This window comes from Theobroma cacao, chromosome 4, assembly GCF_053813885.1.
Source record: "Theobroma cacao isolate CCN51 chromosome 4, ASM5381388v1, whole genome shotgun sequence".
NCBI lineage: Eukaryota > Viridiplantae > Streptophyta > Magnoliopsida > Malvales > Malvaceae > Theobroma > Theobroma cacao.
Window position 1 is genome coordinate 27,869,740 of NC_142642.1, and position 19,244 is coordinate 27,888,983.

Consider the following 19,244-nt stretch of genomic DNA (forward strand, 5'->3'; position numbering starts at 1 on the left):
TGGATTATCAAACTAAACATATTGATGTTTTGGTGTTTGCAGTTTTTTTTTTTAATTGGGATAAGGGTGATTCTAACTTTATTTTTTAAATAAAGAATCATATACCAGTAACAAGTCAAATGCTCGAATATATTTTCATGTTTGTAAGTTATTTTCTTATTTCTTACACAATTTATGATTCAATCATAAAACCTAACATAGAAAGTATCGTATCAGGCAGAAATCAACCTCAAGATTCATTATTTCTTTATCAGTATATTTTTTTTTTGGGTGTTAAAGCATATTTGCATGATTTGGAACATCACGTATTATTACTATTTTTTTCTTTTAAAACTAAAGAAAGTTCTAAACTCGAATAGGCTTTTTTAAGTAACATAATTTTTTTGTAAGTTACGGATTTCATATCAATAAGAAGTTAGGAGAATTTTTTATTTGTAAATAAAAGTTTTTTTTATCATTTAATAAGTATATTTTTAAGGATTTATAAAAAAAAAGATTTAAAATTGAAAATGTGAAATTATGATAGATTTCACATTTAATAGACATATTTTTATGATTGAAAGTGTGAATTCGTAACATATCCACTATTACTAAATTAAAATGTTCAGAACTTTAATTAAAAATATTAGATTCAAATTATAGAAAGATATTTTTTTGTTCAAAATCTTTAGCATATCTCATGGTTTAAAAAACTTTACAGCATTATTTTATTCCTAGTAAAATAATAGCAACTGAAAAGGAATAGTGCAATCCCATTCCCATCCACCATGCTAACCAACCAACCAAACAGCCAGAAAAGCATCAAAATTTAGGTATGAAGGAAAAATAGGGGCGTCTATCCCATTTCTTTCCTTTGTCATCCTCCTCCGGTGCAACGCCCAACTCCAACTCTCGGGCTCTGCTCACTCTGTTTCTTTCTTCTTTTACTCCTTCAACTTCATTTCTTTTTATAGAGTTGTATAATTGAATGGAAAATCTGAATTTGGCCTTAGTTTCTTCTTCTTCGCCTCCTCTCAAGTTATATCTGTTAGGATGCAATCATCCTAATTACACTCCCAAAAACCCTTTCAAAACCCTCCCTTTTCCATCTTCCAACCTTGCCCCTCGTCGTTCCGGAATTTCCATTTTCGCCCACTCTCACTCTCAACCTACGCCTCCCCGACGTCTCCCCCATATTGGTATATTTTCTTTTCTGTTGGTTTCTTTCTTCATTTTTTTTTTTTACTTTAAAAACTTATGATTTGATTTTTTTTTTTTGGGTTTTGGTTTTGTTATTCCAGTTTTGAGAAAGCTTGGAGATGAGAGGTTTGCAAGCATTTCTTCTTCAAGTAGTCAGCAAACTTCTTCAGTTGGAGTCAACCCTAATCCAACAGTGCCACCGCCCTCGTCCCAGATGTAATTAAATCACCTTTTCTTTCTAAAAAGTTTTGGTTTCGTTTGGATGTCATTTTTGTTACTTTTGTGCCTTGGAAAATAAGAAAAATAGTGCCTTAAGGATATAAAAGGTAAGCAATATATAGCATCTTGAAGAACTAAAAGTTCTTGTACAACTGAAACTTAAAATTGTAGTAATTTACCTTTTTTTTTTTTTTGGGAACAAAGTGTGTGATTTTACTTTAATATAGAATAGTTGCATTTTAGTTATTTGTCCACTTTTAATCCTTTTACCTTTAATAGTAACTTTTTAGGAAGCCAAAAGCAAGTAGCAACAACCAAACAGAGCCTTAATTCTCATGACTGAAGAAATATGTGATTTCATTTGTAAAGGAAACATATATATTTGAATTGATATTTAATTTTAATAATTTACTTAATTTTTAATCAAATTATGATTCTCCTTTTTATGATTTACTTTTACTTTATAGCAATTTTTGAGGAAGCAAAAGGCAAACAAAAAAGAAATAATTGGACAGATATTTTTTGGTGTTTTATGAACATTAATTTCTTTGCTTAGTTGTTTGTCTCTTTATGTTTTGTAGAGGGTCACCGCTCTTCTGGATTGGAGTGGGTGTTGGGCTCTCAGCGCTTTTTACATGGGTGAGCACAAAGGTTTTTTTTGGTGATATTTTTTGTATATTATTGTAAAAAAATGGGATTCTTTTTGTTACATATGTTGATGAAGTTGAGTGAAATGACAGGTAGCTTCAAGCTTAAAGGTGAGGGTTTCTCTCATGTGAGGTATGATTGTATTGTTTTTGCCTTTGATCTGTATGATTGAATCTTTTGTTATAGTTTGGAAGTAGCATTGGGTACTGCAATGAAGCAATGAAAACTGACTATGGGTAAAATCTATTTAGTGTGCATGCTTTGAATGTCTTCTAGAAATTGAAAGTCTTGATTATGCTTCTTGTGGCATTTGAAGACAGAAATTGTCATGTGAGTGGGGAAACTTTAGATTGAATTGGCTATTAATTTACCAATTTATTATAACTTGAAGTTAATACCCTTCATTAGTTTTTCAAGTTTCTTGTCTTTGTCATGGATTATCTTAAAGGTGCCTTCTTTTATCTGTTAAAGATTATTTTTCTCTTTTGGTGGGTTTATGTTTAGCCGTGGTCAGAGTGTTTGAGTTTGGTCAAGAAGACTAAACAGTATGATATGAACTTGTCCACGGGTCCTTAATTTGAACAAATTGTTTGGCTATGTACTTGATTCTAGTTGCTATATATGCTTTGAAATTAAAGAATCAAGGTTGTAATAGATGGTAATAGTTCAAAACAAGATTGGGGAATATGATATATTGCCTAGAGGGCCGAGAGTTAACCTGCAAAATTGTGGTTTGATATTTGTAAAAAAATTTTCTTCGTCCATCCTCAAGGAAGATGAACTCCTGCATGGGTCCCCACAGGGTGGGGGGTTTGGACTTTGGAGTCGATGACAAAGTTGTTGTTAATGGAATTATGGATCCAGGATATAAAATTGCCAGTCAACAAGTAAGTAAAGAACTAGTTGTATTATTTGTGACACTTAACTTTCAGTCAGATCTCAATTAAATATGTTGAGAAGCTGACCTCAAGGCAGCAGCTTGCTTGTCATAAACTTAGCAATGGCATAACTCTAGTGTCCCCTGTAATATTGCCAATTTACAAATGTTGAAAATAATAATTTGGTATCTGCACCATGTTTCGTGGTTGTCATAAAGACAATCAAAGCCCTATCATGGCTTGTTAGATATATAACTCTCTTTCATGGGACTTTGGGTGTGATTGAGTTGTGCCTTAATGTATCTACATTATAGTCATTGTTGTTGGGTCTACTTAACTTTCTTTATGTGCTTAAGATGATGCAAATGGCTAAAAGTTTTGCACACAGTGCAGCAGGTCACAATATAACTGTTATTTCTTTGCTTTATGATATTTACCTTTCCATTATTCAGAAATATGCAATGCAACAAGCCTTCAAAACCATGATGGGCCAGATGAATACACAAAATAACCAATTCTCCAATGCTGCTTTTCCTTTGGGATCCCCATTTCCATTTCCAGCACCTCCATCGCCAGGACCTGTCACATACCCTTCTCCATCTTCTCAGACTGCAGTTACAGTTGATGTACCTGCAACAAAAGTTGAAGCAGCCCCGGCAACTGCTCCAGCAACTGAAGTGAAAAGTGAAACAGAAACAGCAGAGCCAAAGAAATATGGTAATATAGAACTTTTACTACTGCCATAAGATGTTATATAATGTGCAACTCTTTTCTTTTTGAGGTAAAAAGGAACACTATGTGGCCCATTCTTGTATAGAAACATTAGCAAACTAACGTAATTTTCTTGTTTCCAAAAGATGGTTGTAGAGTCAGTGAACTATTTAATTCATTTCAATCACTGATGTTGTCCTTGAATTGTTTCTTCAAGACTGATGCAAAGTTCTCTTTGCAGCTTTTGTGGATGTTTCTCCAGAAGAAACTGTGCAGAAGAGTGCTTTTGAAGATGCAGCTGGGATAAGTTCATCAAACAATACTCAGTTTCCCAAGGATGTAAGATTTTGATTGAGCTCTTGCTACAAGGCTGTGGTAGTATGGATTTATTTCTTTGAAATTCAAAGTATCTATCCTGGGAAATTAATTATTCAAATATTGTATCAAGGTTTCTGATAATGGAGCTGCATCCAAGCAGGATGCTGGTGCTTTTGGGGGTTCGCAGTCAACCGGTAAGTAAAGAGCTAGCTGTAACTGATCAAGTTTTTCATCATATGAAATGAAAGTGTGGAATATTTGGTTTTTAGTTGGCTGTAATTACTGTCTGAATAAAAGGATAAAAAACATGACGAGTTTTGTGTCAAATGCATCACCTTTAACTCTTGCAGTCATCCCATTTGTTCATATTTTACTGGGACTATGAGAGATAATAATTTGAACATAAGAAAAAAGAAAAAAAATATTTTAGAGATCAATAAATCTATCTCAAGACAATGGGGGATATCATAGACTGAGTTATGGTATGTATGTTAAAAGAAAGGAACACTAATAAGAGGCAGCACAGGAATAAAGGAGTAATCCTTAAAATCACAGGATTTGTCATGTGTCCATGCACATAATTTTCTTAGTAATTAAGGCTATATTGTTTAATGATCAGCTCTTTATAAAGACATGTATTGATGCGTATATTGACATAGCTAAATGGTTGTTTAATTGTTGGATTTGTTACCTCATTGATAAAGATGCATTTCTGATGCCATCTTATATGGGTTGCACTGTATTTGCTTTATGATTAAAGTTTATATATGGTGCCTGTTTGTCACAAATTAAGTTGAATTTATGCATACCAGTGATTTAATCATGCATGTGAACATGTTGAGCGTGCTTTCTAATTGCCTTCATGCGGTCTCAGTAAAACTTAACAAGCATCCTATTGCACTTGCAGGAAGCGCAGATCCTGCCTTATCTGTGGATGCTTTAGAGAAGATGATGGAAGATCCAACAGTGCAGAAGATGGTTTATCCGTAATATAGCTTCTTTTCCTCAAAAAAATTATTTTATTTTTCTATATTTTTTTGATTGATGTCATCTTGGTGTGTGCCCAAGGTGCGGTGAAAGACCATGCTCCTGTCACAATGTCCATTCTTTCATTCTTAATTCTTTGGAATATTTACAAAACACAGGGTCAATATCAAATTATAAAAGTTTCTGTTATATCTTTCCAAAATATAATGTATTAGGCTTGGTATCTCATGCTCTGCTAAATGAGCACGGACTTATATTACAGCTTTTATTATCAGTCCTTTTTTAATTGAGTCCTGATCTTATGTCCTGCACCCTTTATTTAACTTTGACAACTCTGATCTAGGTTCACTAATGATCTTTATACCTGTTTACACCATTTTCTTAACCCTACTGTACTGGACTGTGAATGGTGCTGGTCAAAACTGAGTTATCTTCTTCTTTCCTTTTCTTCTCCCATCAACAGTACAATAATAGTCAAACCTTGAGCCATAAACCTTTTTCCCACCAATGCAACCATTGTCATTTTTCCTAATTCTTGTGACTTTGCCCATGAAGTTAGTTACTGAAAGCTGGCATCAAATCTACCCTATTAGTCATTTCTCCTAATCCTTGTGGACCTTGCCCATAAAGTTTGTGATTGAAAGCTGGCATCGAATCTACCCTGTAATGCTTTTGGAAAATTGAGAGCCAGCAAGTTACTTTGAAGGCAAAGCTAATAGACTTCCATTAACTTCAAGTACATGGATTTTCACCTGATAAGGTATAGTGATGAGTTAAGTCTGCTAAAAATATCCCTCAAAAACACATAAGCTTTTAATGGTATATGAAGCCATTTTTCCCTTAGAACTTAGATAAGCAAGTGAAACCTTCTCTTTTGCTTCCCTTGATTGGATTTTTATATCTGAACTCATTTGTCAATGTTCTTATTGGAGAAATCGCAATATTGAGTTTTAAAGTAATTAAGTATTGAAATTAGTAAATGGACTAACAGGAGGTCAGCTGTGGTGTTTCCAATGAATGAGAGAAGCCCATCTGCTTTTTATTAGGTTGTTAGAACTTATAAGAGGGAAAAGAGAGGGGGAGGGGGGTGGTTGTATGGGATCTGAGATATAGTGCTTTCCTCTCATATGAGGGCCTTGGGCTGAGTCCTATTAGCACCCCTACAAAAAGAATACCACTAAGTAAAATCTTTATGTGTCTTTAGAAAGCTTTTTATATGTAGACTTACTCTGAATTGGTTCCGTTACTAGTTGTTGTCTGTAAACTGAACTAACTTTTTTGTTGCAATCTTTGTGTTATCTTTTCCAAAAGGAAATATAATCTTTTACTTATCGATACAGATATTTGCCTGAGGAAATGAGGAACCCTGAGACATTTAAATGTAAGTCCATGCTTTGGTAACACCTCTTTCCTTCTTTGTTTTTCTGTTCTTTTTCTTCTTGGCTAAGGCAGATGGGTGGGTGGGTGGGAATTAGTCTCTGTAAATTTATATATTAAAAACATATTTTCTTGACCGTTTAAATTGATCTCAGAGTTTTAAGCTTTTGCACGGCCTTTTTTATGCTAAGGGAACTGGTGTTTATATATTAATTATATTAAGAGTTTCAGTTCTAATTAATTTCCCTAGGTTACTGTATCCTGCAAAAACTTGTTTCATTTTCCAGACAACTTATTAGAGTTATTTGTTTTGCAAAAGTGCTTTGTTCTTTCCACGCATAAGCCGTGCTGCAATTTTATGGATATTTTGTTAATATGTGCCAATTTTCCTTCTCTTGTGTGTATTTTCTAACAGGGATGCTACAAAATCCTCAATATCGTCAACAACTGCAAGACATGCTGTAAGGTTTCTTCTGACTTTCTGCATTTGATTATTTTTAAGGGGCTTGTCTTTCTCTTGATTTACAGTTCTTACAAGCCTTGCCCCTTTTAAAAGATTTACATGTTTGCTTCTCATTCTTATTCTGGTACAGTTATCCTGTTCATTATTCTGTCTGGAGTTTATTGATATATGATTCCTGGTCTTGCTTTTCTTCGTACAAATTTTTGAGAGTCGGAGTTGGAATATATTATTCTTGTACTCCAATCTTGGTTGAAATTCTTATTAAAATTTTTTCTAAATGTCTATAGTAGTGCTTGGACAGTAAGAAACTAGGAATGGCAATTATCTGAAGTAGATATCACATGATATTATCACGAGTGAAATTAGCATGATCCTATAGGATTTTTGAATATCTTGTAATATGCATGGATATCTTTCTCAATTTTTGTTTTTTTGTTTTTATGTTAGCACATCTCATACTTTATGCATTTATTAGATGCCAAGTTTTTAATTTTACCTCTTGGTTTTCCTTAACTTTCAATTGATTAGGAAAATATAATTTTTGGTGGTTCATTGATTCTCTAAAACTTGTTTATGTTATGCATTAAGAGAATATGAATATTTGGTTACTCTGCTGATAGATTTATAATTTTTGTATATCATCCCCTACCATTCTGCCTGAGTTTTTGACTTTTTATGTTGAAAGATTAAGGCTCTGTTTGGTTGCTGCTTTTGCTATTTGGCTTTTGTTTTCTATTCTCTTTTCCTTTTGCCTTTTGCTTGATTTTCTTGTTATTTAGAATTGGATCAGTTTATTGTGAATCTACATGCTTATCTGCATGTCTTGATAATGCTTTTCAGAAATAATATGGGTGGAAGTACTGAATGGGACAATAGGATGATGGACTCCTTGAAAAACTTTGATCTCAACAGTCCTGACGTCAAGCAGCAATTTGGTAAGTGCAAAGCTTTTGTTGATGTGTTCAAATGCTTGGTGTCTATGGGAACTAGTATTTTTTTTCTTTATATTCTTGCTTTCCTACTTTATACGTGATATATTCAGTTAGTCGATGGTCAGTTTCTGTCGTGCTGGAATGCAGTCTGGTGCCTGAAGAAGGTTCTTATATCTCCCTTTCCCCTTTTGCAGATCAGATCGGGCTTACACCTGAAGAAGTAATCTCGAAAATAATGGCCAATCCTGAAGTTGCTATGGCATTCCAAAACCCTAGAGTTCAAGCGGCTATAATGGATGTATGCCCTCTCTGGTTTACTGATGATTCCTTAAATATCTCTCGTGATGTCATGCATATGTACTAAATCTTTAGTATTAATGTTCTTTACTTTGTGCTGCTTTTGCAGTGTTCACAGAACCCACTGAGTATTGCAAAATATCAAAATGACAAGGAGGTAACCTGGCCTTTACTCTATTTTTTAAATGGGCTAATTGATCCTCACTTGGAGAGTCTTGCCTCTATCTGCCCTTTCAAGCAAAATTTTATTCTTTCCATAATGATCCTATCCTATATTTTAAGCATTCTATAAGACGTTCCAATTAATTTTAATTGAGTAAAAATGGCTACATTTATCTTCAAAACTTAAGTTGTTTTTTTTTTTGTCCGAGTTATTTTGTCTTACACATGTGTCGACCTACATGTCTAAGTACATGCAGAGTATGACAAATACTTATTTAAGATTCAATAAATGGCACATCAGATCATGGTTTCATCTTTACTGCCATTTTCTGGCTCTTTATCAAGACAGATTGTTTTGAAAGTTGATCACTTCATACGACTTATTGTTGACAATTTGCCATATATGATTTGTTTTTGGGTTTCAGGTTATGGATGTATTCAACAAAATATCAGAACTCTTCCCTGGAGTAACGGGGTCGCCTTGATTTTGGTAGTTCATTTCAAGTCGCTGCTTTTGGGAGCATAATGTACCCATTTTATGTCAGATGGTTGAGGTGATCGGATCTGGAGTATACGAATCCAAGACTGAGGATTACATCCTACATCACTGGTGGCAGCTTGTTCTCAGTTTCGCAGTTTTGCTTTTAGTAGGAGAACGAGCATTAGCATTGAGTTATGCCTAATATTCGTCCTGTCCTGTACTCTAGGTTTAGTTGACTGTAGTTGAATGCTTACTTTATCAACTGGGTTTATACAGAAAATAACTGTACATGTTGTCTCCGTTATAAGAAGTTAGTGTTTCCCGTTTCTTTCTCTCTTAGAGCATGTACATGATGGCACATAGAGGCAATGCCCGCAATATTTACTTCATATTTTTATCTTGATCAGCTTGATGTTATAAAACGGAATTGAAAGAGTATCCAGTGGTGGGAAAGATGAATCTGAACTAAGGTTGCCCTTTTCCACAAGCAATCTGGAAATATGGTTCCTTTTGGATGCTTATCTTCCGGTGGGATTCTTTGAAATTCAGAATAACAAGGGAATGATTAGAGTGAAGCCCGAGTATTGGATGATTGTTGCAAGCATATGCAGTATTTCGATTGCCCAGAAACTGATTTGGATTGTCATATTTTGGTTGTCTACAATTTCCATCGGCACAAAGTTTGCTCCTTATGGCACAAGAAGGATAAAAAAATGACATGACTCTTGATTATAGCTTCGACAAAATATCATTGAGAGCCAAGACAATGTTGTCGTAGCACTGCCAAACACGTGATGCATCTTCATCCCTTGCTGCATAATCTAGCTGCAATGTTCAAAACCCAAAGGGAAATTCTCAACAGAAGCCAATAATACCAATCAAAATATAGGGAAAAAGGTAGAATGTCTTACTTTAGTAACATTGTTGAAGAGATTAGAATAAAGCTTCCTGAGTGGAGGCCTTTCGCTTCCAGGTTTCCCTTGGATGATAGTATAAATGTCCTGCTTCAACAATGATGAACTCTTCCTTAACTGCTTCTGCGCCTCACGCCAAGACTTGGACTCTATCAAATCTCTCACTTGCAACAAAGCTTTTGCATGATTCTCAACTCCACTTTCTGCCTCTTCAAGCGTCTGCTCTGGTGCTACCATTCTTAGGTCAAGCCCACATGCAGTCTCTTCCCTTATCAATAGTAAAGGAGCCATTGTTGCTATGACTCCTACCCTTCGACTCATGTTTGAGTGCAGAAGCTTTTGAGGCATTTCCTTGGAGGGTTTTACATGGCAGGTGATTAAGGTTTTCGGAGAGTAGGGTTGGTTATACTTTGACACCAGAATTGGTCTTAATGCTATCATTCCCTTGAACTACAAGTATGCTTCTTGGAACTATACCTGGAAAAAGAAAATACAGACAGTAACTATAGTATGAACTTCAGATTAGAGTAACGGTCTAGTATTAATGCTGCCAAATCTGAAAGATATTTGACCAGAAAATGGTGGCGGGGGAATAAAAAGGAGAAGCAGGTCCTCATGTCTGAAAGGGCTAAGCTAGGAAAGAAGAAGCTAAACTAGGAAGGCGAAATGGCAGTGCCTGGCTTCGAGTTAAGGCGGATAATTATACGACTCTTGAATGCGATCCCTTATCCTTTCATACCTTTTGGGTTTGAGCCTTTCTTTTTGCCATTCATTTACTTATTTCCCTTATCTGTAACTCAATTAATTGAATGGTGAATCTATATCTTCTCACTTTTAAGCCAAATCCGCATTGCTTATACACAAAAGGTTAACTATATCCTGAAAATTATTATTGGACTAAATATAACCATCGCAATTAATTTATAACTTATATCTAATATATAGAAGTGCAGAAATTAAAAGACTGTTTAATTAACGAGAATAGTTATATTTATTTATCTAAATATAGTATCTTAGACATGTAATAATAATAATAAATACTAATTTATCTAAAAAAAAAAAAGAAGAGAAAAGAGAAAGTGAAAAAACCCCTTCCTGCATCCGTAGTATTTAGTTAATACAGCTGCACGTAGTTGATCACCCAACCCCACAAACACACGTAGTTGATCACCCAACCCCACAAACAAAACCCTTTCAACAGTTTTACGCGGGACTCTCCTCTTTCTCTTCATTTTTTTTCCCTTGGTTTTTCTCAACAATAATAATAAAAAAAAAGAGTTACAGAGATAAGTCTAAAAGACAGAACCAATCTTCAGGTAAACATTCCATTTTCACTCTTATTTTGTATCAAAGTTTTAAACTTTCTTATGTTCTTGTATCTGGGTATTTGTTAGTTTTTCCCCCAATTTAACCCATCTTTCTTCTTTTTTGAGGAAAAAGAACCCATCTTCATTTGTTATAAAATATGTTATGGTATTATACAAAGTACGACGGAAATGGGTATTCTTTTTTGAGGGGACAACTGGGTGTCAGGTGTTTTGTTTATTAAAAAAACATTGAAATGTAATTTTTATTGGAATTGTACTATGGTGTAGGAAAGGTAGAGAATGTAGAAGTTTTGAAATGCTTATGGTAATTTTCATTGGTTTTTAATAGGAAAAGAAAGATTGGAACTTTGTAACTGGAAAATATTGGCTTATTTTTATTTATTTATTTTTTGCTTATTTTTATTTCTGCTGCCAGAATGATTAATTTGTTAATAAGTAAGAAGGGAAATTAAAAAAATTTTCGGTTAATGTATTTTATCATTTTATGCTAAATTTATGCATTTATAGTGAGTTTTATTCTTCTTTTGAGCAGGCGAGTATACAAAGATGAAAGTTACATGTGAATCAGATAATGGAAATCCTTCGGGGTCAATTCATGATGCTGGTTTGTTCAATTTTATAAGGTTTTTTTGATTGTTTTTTTAACTTATATTTTTTGTCGTAGAGGGTTTATGAAACTAAAATGAGAGTTTTTGAAATTAGGAACACTTGCTGGGATATCACAGGAGGGAGTGAACAAACTTCTAAGACGTGCCAATAGACGTGGCTCTTCAAGGAAGGAGGAAAAGAATGAATATCTCCAGAAGAATGACCTAAAAACAAATGAACAAGTTGTACATACAATGATTGTGCAGAATGCTTCAATGGCTGAAGGTTGTAGTAGAAATGCAGTAGGAAGTTCTCAATTAGAAGTTGATGTGGGAAGTTATGTAGACAATCTTTTCGATGATTCGGAAGACATGAATGACTCGGATTGGGAAGATGGTTCCATTCCCAAATTGGATCCTGTAGACAATTCTCCAAAGGAGCGCATGAAGGGTTTAACTATTGAATTTGATGAACCATCAGGTTCTGCTGGAAGGAAGCCTGTTCGTCGAGCTTCTGCTGAAGATAAGGTGAATTGAATTTCTTGTAATGATACTGACATAGCATTTATTTGATGTTAAATCTTTGCAGCTTCATCTTATGAACTCCAAAATGTTTATGCTTTTTACAAACAGGAAATAGCTGAGCTTGTGCACAAGGTTCATTTGCTTTGTTTACTGGCCAGGGGCAGATTAATCGACAATGCTTGTGATGATCCCCTTATTCAGGTTTGTTTTTCTCTATCTTCTATTTATGCCCCAGGACGATTGCTGAATACAGATATTTCCTGTTCTAACAAAATTTGATTGGCTTGGCAGGCATCTTTACTTTCTCTTGTCCCGACACATTTATCAAAGATATCAGGGGTCTCAAATATCACTTCAAATGCTTTGTCTCCTCTCGTCACTTGGGTACGTATATTTTGCGCTGTCTACAGATTACTTACAATGTAAATTAGCTATTTATCGTTTTGAGCCTGGCGTAAAACTTGCAGTTCCATAATAATTTTCATGTTAGAAGCTTGGTTCGTGCAGAAAGATCATTTCATACTGCTTTGGCCTTTGCTCTTGAAACTCGTGAAGGGACTCCAGAAGAGGTAGTTTCATGATCTCTTATATTATAATCTGAAAGATGACCATGGGTGCAATTTTTCTTATATTATTCTTCTTCATTGTAGGTTTGTTGTCTAGGATAAAAAAGTTACTCTCACTGTCCCACTTAATTTGTCACAGTTGACTTTTTTTGGTCAAAAAATTTTCTGCGTTTACCTCTATCATTTTAAACCTTTTAATTAATTAGATTTTAAAATATATATAAAATTACTTCATTCAAAGTTTTAAAAAATTTTTTTTTTCATATTTTTATTAATGATAAATATAAAATAATGGGAGTTCAAAGTTGAAAATTTTTCCTAACAAAAATAAAAAATTGATAAGTTTATTGGAATGGATTTGAGATCTTATTTGTTCTGTTGAATGTTATAGTGAATCTTTTTTTCCCTTTTCTGCTAGAAAGTATTAAGTGTTGGATGCTTGCATCTAACTAAACCTGGTATGAATTCAGCATGCATAGTACACTTACGTATAATGGAACAAAATTGGCTGGTGTGATTAACTCTGTTTCTGGAAAAACTACAATCCAGTTAATGTATGACAAAAATTTCTCTGCTAGCTTAACGTATGAAGAGTACTCACAGGTCGTTTTCTTGCAGATTGCAGCATTGTCTGTGGCATTATTTAGAGCTTTGAAGTTTACTGCCCGGTATGATGTCACTATGAGGGTATCTGGTTGCTGAAATTGTACCTCTGCAATTTTTTCAGATTTTTGTTATCTCTTTAAAATTTGTAGACCTTCAACTTGGCTTCTTGATGATGCTCTACCTTAAGTAAAAAATTATCCTTTGTTTGTAGTATTATCAAGGCATGCATAACCATTTTGTGTGGATGTGCAAGTTGTTTAATAGGTTGGCAATTTATGGAATTTTATCCGCTAATATCCATATAACCTTCGCTAGATAGTGATCAGCCTTAAGTAAAATGATCTTCTGTCACAATCTAATAGTCTAAATTTTATTGTTGGATATGAAATATAATTATTGTTTCTATGTACTGAATATCAGAAGTTTTACTGTTTATGGATTTGTTTTCAGTTAAGCTCATACAGGGAAGCTTGTCTGGATGTATCCTGTGCTTCAAATTCTTTACGTGAACAATAGCATCATGACCATTTATGAAACTTCTTATATTTGAAAGTGTTTTATGTAATGAACTTTGAGATTCAAGGAATATCTATTGAGTTCAAGAGGAGAGGAGTGAACAATGGACGGCTTGAACAAGATAATTCTGACTCCTTTTGACCATATCAAATGATTATGCAATTAATTGATCTAGGGCTTGGGTAATCAGAATGTTTTATGGTTGGGTGTTTTTTATTTCTCCTCTTTCTGTTTCTTTAAGGATTTAGCTTCCTTCATCAGTGCTCGCTTGTTGTCCCATCAGTGCTCTTTTCTATCAATTTCTTACTTTTGAGAAGATAAAGGAAAGAGAAGCCCCAGGCATTAGCCAAAAGAGTAGAACTTGACAGAGAAGTTACAGAGCGATTGACACTCTTTTCATTTGTTTTGTGTATTACCAAACCTAGCCTTTTTACAACCCCAAGCCTGTGCTTAACCTGTCAAGCATCATGGACATTTTGACTTGTAATCTTAGAGAGTGTGAGATACAACCACCTACGCATATTCTCCATATTTTCAAAAAAGGGCCTGTTGCAACAGGGATGATGTTGGAATTTAAGCTCCAGGAAGAATATTCTTTTGTATGGGATTTTGAATAAAGATGTAAATGCTATGAGTACTAAGAACCTTGAAACCAGAATATGGTTCCCATCCTTATATTTTTGGTGCTCCTTGTTTTGTTTCATCTGCACCTTTTTTTTTTGGGGGGGAGGGGGGGGGGGGCGCGGTGTGGAGGAGAGTGTCTGGTTTACTCAATTTAGTTCTAAATTCATTCTTTTTGATCTGTGTTGAACTTACTTTTCTTCCTTTGAACTTTATAAATATGTCAGGCGCTGCTGTGATAATATTCTTTTGTGAGCCATAGACCTTCTTTCATGGCATGACTTTCTGGAGGCCATTTGGGTTTTTGCTAGTTTTGCCCCTTGCCCCTCCCTATTTTTTTGTCATTTTATTAAGCTCAAATGCTTTCTCTTTGTTCTTGAGTGGTGTTGATTATTTCTCTATTTTTGTGCATTCTTCGTAAAATTGTTTAATATGACAAACTTTTCCCTCCAAAGTCCAGATTGTAAGGTTGGTTGAGGCAAAACAACACTCATTCTCACATTAGTCGTATACCCATTTTCAGGTTTGTGTCCATCTTGGATGTTGCTTCCTTAAAACCTGAGGCTGATAAATGTGAACCTTCGAGTCAAGAGGCAAACAGAGTGGGTGGAGGGATATTTAGTACTTCAACACTGATGGTGGCTAATCTGAAAGAAGTTTCTAGCTCTTCATCTCCAGTTAAATCATTCTCATGCAGTGAGAAAGATGGTCACTGTGAAAATTCTTTGAGGAGTTCATGCAAAAGTAAGGGTGGCTGCCCAACAAGCAATGACACTCAATCCAGATATTCTACTGCTGTAGATGAAATGACTGATAGAACATCAAACTTATTTGCCTGTCAGGCGCAGTTGGATACATATGGACAATGTGCTCCTACAAAATCTCAGGGGTTGAAGAGGAAAGGGGATCTTGAGTTCGAGATGCAGCTGGCAATGGCTATCTCTGCTACTACTGTTGGGACTCTTGAAAACAGTGCTGGGTCATTGGATGTTAGTAATTTTAATGGTAATAATTCATTAGATGCATCTACTCCTTCTAAAAGATGGAAAGAGATCCATAGAGTAGAATCTGCTACTAGCTCCCAAGGACTTTCTACTGCACTTGGATCAAGAAAAGTAGGATCTCCATTGTTTTGGGCAGAAGTGTACTGTGGTGGGGAGAACTTGACGGGGAAGTGGGTGCATGTCGATGCTTTGAATGCAATTATAGATGGAGAGCAGAAAGTAGAAGATGCAGCTGCGGCATGTAAAACAGCATTGAGATATGTAGTTGCTTTTGCAGGTCGTGGGGCTAAAGATGTGACCCGCAGGTTTTAACTCCTACCTGATTACACCTGTTTTTTAACGTCAGGATTCACGGTCACATTTTAAGATATCCATAATTTTGGTAATTATTTAAAGTATTATATACATATATAGATACATCTATTTTTTGCCCATTTGTGAGGTATTCATCTATTTTTATTTTTGTTATGATTTTAACACACACCCCCTTTGCTACTTGCTTTTGATGTGTTCATATATTATCTTTCTTGTATTTTTTTGCAGTATGATTTTCTCATCAAATTGACCTTCTGACTACTTTGCTCTTAATGGTTTTAAGTTGGCTTCTAATAAACCTTTCTATTTTTTAAGTACATGTATTTTCTTGGAGATTTATACATATATACAAACCTTTGTGTCAAAATAAGATTGGGAATTAATAGCAAGGTTATCAGATGCTTTTGCTTACCCATTGCATTTGCTAATACATTTATTGTACAGGTATTGCATGAAGTGGTACAAAATAGCACCAAAACGAGTTAATTCAATTTGGTGGGATGCAGTGTTGGCACCTTTGAGGGAGTTAGAGTCAGGAGCAACTGGGGGTACGATTAATATGGAAAAGCTCCATAATAATGCTTCAAATGAGCAGGAGAAAATTAAAGCATCTGGAATGTCTGAATATCCAGGTACAGATAGTCCTTCAAACCATGTTATCTTACCTGAGAAGTCAGGCCAAGAAGCTTTTAAAGAGTATGGGAGTAAGAGTGAAGTTGAATCTTCTACAAAGCATTCCTTGGTTGCTACCAGGAACTCTCTTGAAGATATGGAATTGGAGACTAGGGCACTAACTGAGCCTCTTCCCACTAATCAGCAGGTATTGTGATTCATCGGTACAATCAACACAAATCTGAGAAGTTGCTAACTTGGACGTTCGTTTTAAATTTTTCTGTATTTCATAGGCCTACAAAAATCATGCATTGTATGCACTGGAAAGATGGCTTACAAAGTGTCAGATTCTACATCCAAGAGGTCCCATTCTTGGTTACTGCTCTGGTCATCCAGTATATCCTCGCACTTGTGTGCAAACTCTCAAGCCAAGAGAAAGATGGCTGCGTGAAGGGCTGCAGGTTAAAGGCAATGAGATTCCTGCAAAGGTCTGCCTTCTCTAATAGCAATCGATGGTTGTGATAGCTTCTGCATTAATTTGTGATAGTTTAATATGTCATTTCAGTTAATCTGAAGAAATCACAACTAATTTTCCTCAGGTGTTGAAACGTTCTGCAAAACTAAAAAAAGTACAAGTTTCTGAAGAAGATGACTATGAGGAGATTGATTCTAAAGGAACTATTGAACTTTATGGGAAGTGGCAGCTGGAGCCACTGTGTCTGCCTCATGCTGTTGATGGAATTGTGCCAAAGGTGATTGTTGTTACTTTCTTGTGAATGCCATACTGGGTTCTGATTTTAAATAACTAATAACCTAACCATTGGTTTTTCCTCTAAGCAATCAAAAATTGGTTGCTATCCTTAATGCTTATACTGCAATTGTTGTTTTGCTATCATAATTGGATACTTAGATACTTTTAATGTAGAGATTCATTTCGATGGCAGATGAACAAAATGTTAGTGCAAGAAAATACTGCTGTAATTTTCTTCTTTTTCCCCCTTTTTCTTATGCCTATCCAGATTTATTTTGTTATTTATGAAGCCTCCTTTTCTTTTTCTTTCAAGTGGAAATTGAGGATATGGTTTTCATAACAGTTGAGCAATGTAGCAGCAAACAAGTAGTTGTTTTCCATCATCGCCATGTCATTGTTTGAATATGCAAGTTCTGTTTGGAAGTACTTTTGAAAATGAACAGTACACTTGAGACATTCACCTCAATATTAGTCTTAGAAATTCATTTTGGTGCAGTTGCCTGTTAGTTTTTCGAAGCTTTGCTTTCCCTGACAATCTGTTTGATTATAGAATGAGCGTGGTCAAGTTGATGTGTGGTCTGAGAAGTGCCTTCCACCGGGGACTGTTCACTTAAGGTTGCCAAGGGTATTTTCTGTTGCCAAGAGGCTGGAAATTGATTATGCACCTGCCATGGTTGGTTTTGAGTTTAGAAATGGTCGTGCAGCTCCCATCTTTGATGGCATTGTGGTGTGCAGTGAGTTCAAGGATGCAATATTAGAGGTAACTACATCCAGCCCACTTAATGATTGGGATAAATGCTCACATATATTGGATAAAATAGTGAATTTCCATTTCAATTTTGCCCATTGTTTCACCCAAAAAGAAAAAAGATTTATAATTAATGGATTAATGGCAGAAGGAAAACCAGAGAAAGTGAAGAATGCAGTTTTGGTTTTTCCCCACATATCAATCTAGTTGTCTCTTGAACTTCCTATATGGTGCCAGTATATTTGTCCTTAAACAAGTAACTCTAGACTACAATGAAGACCATTTGCCTCTATTTTTGCATATCCTAAGATGTATTTGTTAACCTGTCAGTCCACACGTGTGGGTGCTCCTTGCGATTTTATATTTTATATCTCCTTATGAATAAATCATATGAGAAAAACCGGACAAAGTGAAGAGCGTGGACATGGTTTGTCATATATCTTGAATTAGCGTTCTTTTTCAATACTTTAGGCCAGACACAAAAAGACATGGACAGCCAGATAATGGGAAATGGAGTACTTGGTTCCACATATGTCAAACTCTCTACACATCAATTTTTAACTGGTTTCTATCAAGGTTTCTTAACTGATGCTCTAAATATACCTGTAGTGTTTACAGTAACCTCATTTAATCATATATGGTAACCGAGTCTATAATCTGGAATCTGGCTTTAGTTCCCAAATTGAATGTTGTGGCTCCTTTTTATTCTAGGCTTATGCAGAAGAAGAAGAGAGAAGAGTGGCTGAAGAGAAGAAACGGAATGAAGCACAAGCTATCTCAAGATGGTATCAACTTCTCTCGTCCATTATAACCAGACAAAAGTTGAAGAGCTATTATGGAGATGGGTCATCATCACAAGCATCCCGAAATATACAAGATAAGAATAATGAGATAAATGCTCCGGATGAAAGCAGTAAGGATGACAGGCAATCTACTGGCCTTTGGAAAGGAGATGGAGAGGATACTTTGTGTAACATTCCATCAGGAACATTAGTGGAAGACCATGAACATGTATTTTTAAGGGAGAATGAGAGTTTTGATGCTGAGAACTCAGTCCGAACGAAGAGATGTCACTGTGGATTTTCAATCCAAGTGGAAGAATTATAGCAAAGTGGATTTTCCAATCCAGAAGTGGAAGAATTTTCAGAACTGTTTTGCATGTAAGTTGACAAGATGTTACTGGGAAGTAGCTTACGATTATCAGATACCCAAAATCTGATCTTGCTCTCCAGGTCGGAGAGATAAGTACCTTGACTGTAATACCGGATCCAAAACTTTGAAATTATCCTAGAATTTTGGTTGAGGTAGATGCTGTAAATATAGCAGGCACTGGTAATAGCTACACAATGCAGAGAAATCCTTTTTTTTTTTTCCCTCAGCTATGGTGAAAATTTCTTTTACCTTGGAATGTTAAAATTGAGCTCAATGACTTGGCGGATAAATAGGATCAAATTTTACTGAAACTGAAACCACTGCTGTCGTTGCAGCAGCAGCAGCAG

The 19,244-nt window shown here is 35.2% G+C and overlaps 3 protein-coding genes across 7 annotated transcripts; 2 read left to right on the forward strand and 1 right to left on the reverse strand.

Moving 5' to 3' along the window:
* Window positions 1-808: 808 nt before the first annotated feature.
* Window positions 809-8,978, forward strand: TIC40 (hydroxyproline-rich glycoprotein family protein). The gene is made up of 14 exons (XM_007032921.3): window positions 809-1,178; window positions 1,281-1,395; window positions 1,980-2,037; window positions 2,139-2,156; window positions 3,377-3,641; window positions 3,877-3,974; window positions 4,084-4,147; window positions 4,861-4,939; window positions 6,281-6,321; window positions 6,733-6,778; window positions 7,621-7,715; window positions 7,907-8,010; window positions 8,119-8,166; window positions 8,597-8,978. Exons 1-14 carry the CDS (start codon window positions 968-970, stop codon window positions 8,654-8,656), a joined length of 1,302 nt encoding a protein of 433 aa, XP_007032983.2. The 5' UTR covers window positions 809-967; the 3' UTR covers window positions 8,657-8,978.
* Window positions 8,979-9,244: 266 nt separating this feature from the next.
* Window positions 9,245-10,324, reverse strand: PQL3 (PsbQ-like 3). Of its 2 annotated transcripts, none has more exons than XM_018119979.2 (3): window positions 10,306-10,324; window positions 9,564-10,043; window positions 9,245-9,477 (listed from the first exon to the last, which is right to left on the reverse strand). In XM_018119979.2, the coding sequence occupies exons 2-3, from the start codon at window positions 10,005-10,007 to the stop codon at window positions 9,382-9,384; spliced, it is 540 nt and encodes a 179-aa protein (XP_017975468.1). In that variant the 5' UTR covers window positions 10,008-10,043; window positions 10,306-10,324; the 3' UTR covers window positions 9,245-9,381. The 2 variants fall into 2 exon arrangements, with proteins under 2 accessions (XP_017975468.1, XP_007032986.2); XM_007032924.3 differs by lacking the exon at window positions 10,306-10,324 and adding an exon at window positions 10,139-10,297.
* Window positions 10,325-10,750: 426 nt separating this feature from the next.
* On the forward strand, window positions 10,751-19,117 carry RAD4 (DNA repair protein Rad4 family). Of its 4 annotated transcripts, XM_088805269.1 has the most exons (14): window positions 10,751-10,882; window positions 11,427-11,498; window positions 11,597-12,009; window positions 12,115-12,207; window positions 12,298-12,390; window positions 12,474-12,575; window positions 13,191-13,240; window positions 14,839-15,624; window positions 16,079-16,182; window positions 16,267-16,454; window positions 16,540-16,734; window positions 16,846-16,998; window positions 17,548-17,757; window positions 18,457-19,117. In XM_088805269.1, the coding sequence occupies exons 2-14, from the start codon at window positions 11,441-11,443 to the stop codon at window positions 18,850-18,852; spliced, it is 2,841 nt and encodes a 946-aa protein (XP_088661395.1). In that variant the 5' UTR covers window positions 10,751-10,882; window positions 11,427-11,440; the 3' UTR covers window positions 18,853-19,117. The 4 variants fall into 4 exon arrangements, with proteins under 4 accessions (XP_088661395.1, XP_007032988.2, XP_088661396.1 ...); XM_007032926.3 differs by having other exon boundaries at window positions 16,079-16,454; XM_088805270.1 differs by lacking the exon at window positions 10,751-10,882 and having other exon boundaries at window positions 11,427-11,517; window positions 16,079-16,454.
* Window positions 19,118-19,244: the final 127 nt, after the last annotated feature.

Excerpts from the sequence above, each read along its gene's own strand:
- TIC40 (XM_007032921.3), top strand. The coding sequence starts at position 968 with ATGGAAAATCTGAATTTGGCCTTAGTTTCTTCTTCTTCGCCTCCTCTC. Across the intron at positions 3,975-4,083 it reads ATACTCAGTTTCCCAAGGAT|GTTTCTGATAATGGAGCTGC; the intron begins GTAAGATTTTGA and ends TATTGTATCAAG. Across the intron at positions 8,167-8,596 it reads AATATCAAAATGACAAGGAG|GTTATGGATGTATTCAACAA; the intron begins GTAACCTGGCCT and ends TTTGGGTTTCAG.
- PQL3 (XM_018119979.2), bottom strand. The coding sequence starts at position 10,007 with ATGATAGCATTAAGACCAATTCTGGTGTCAAAGTATAACCAACCCTAC. Across the intron at positions 9,478-9,563 it reads TCTTCAACAATGTTACTAAA|CTAGATTATGCAGCAAGGGA; the intron begins GTAAGACATTCT and ends TGAACATTGCAG.
- RAD4 (XM_007032926.3), top strand. The coding sequence starts at position 11,441 with ATGAAAGTTACATGTGAATCAGATAATGGAAATCCTTCGGGGTCAATT. Across the intron at positions 16,999-17,547 it reads TTGATGGAATTGTGCCAAAG|AATGAGCGTGGTCAAGTTGA; the intron begins GTGATTGTTGTT and ends GTTTGATTATAG. Across the intron at positions 17,758-18,456 it reads TCAAGGATGCAATATTAGAG|GCTTATGCAGAAGAAGAAGA; the intron begins GTAACTACATCC and ends TTTTTATTCTAG.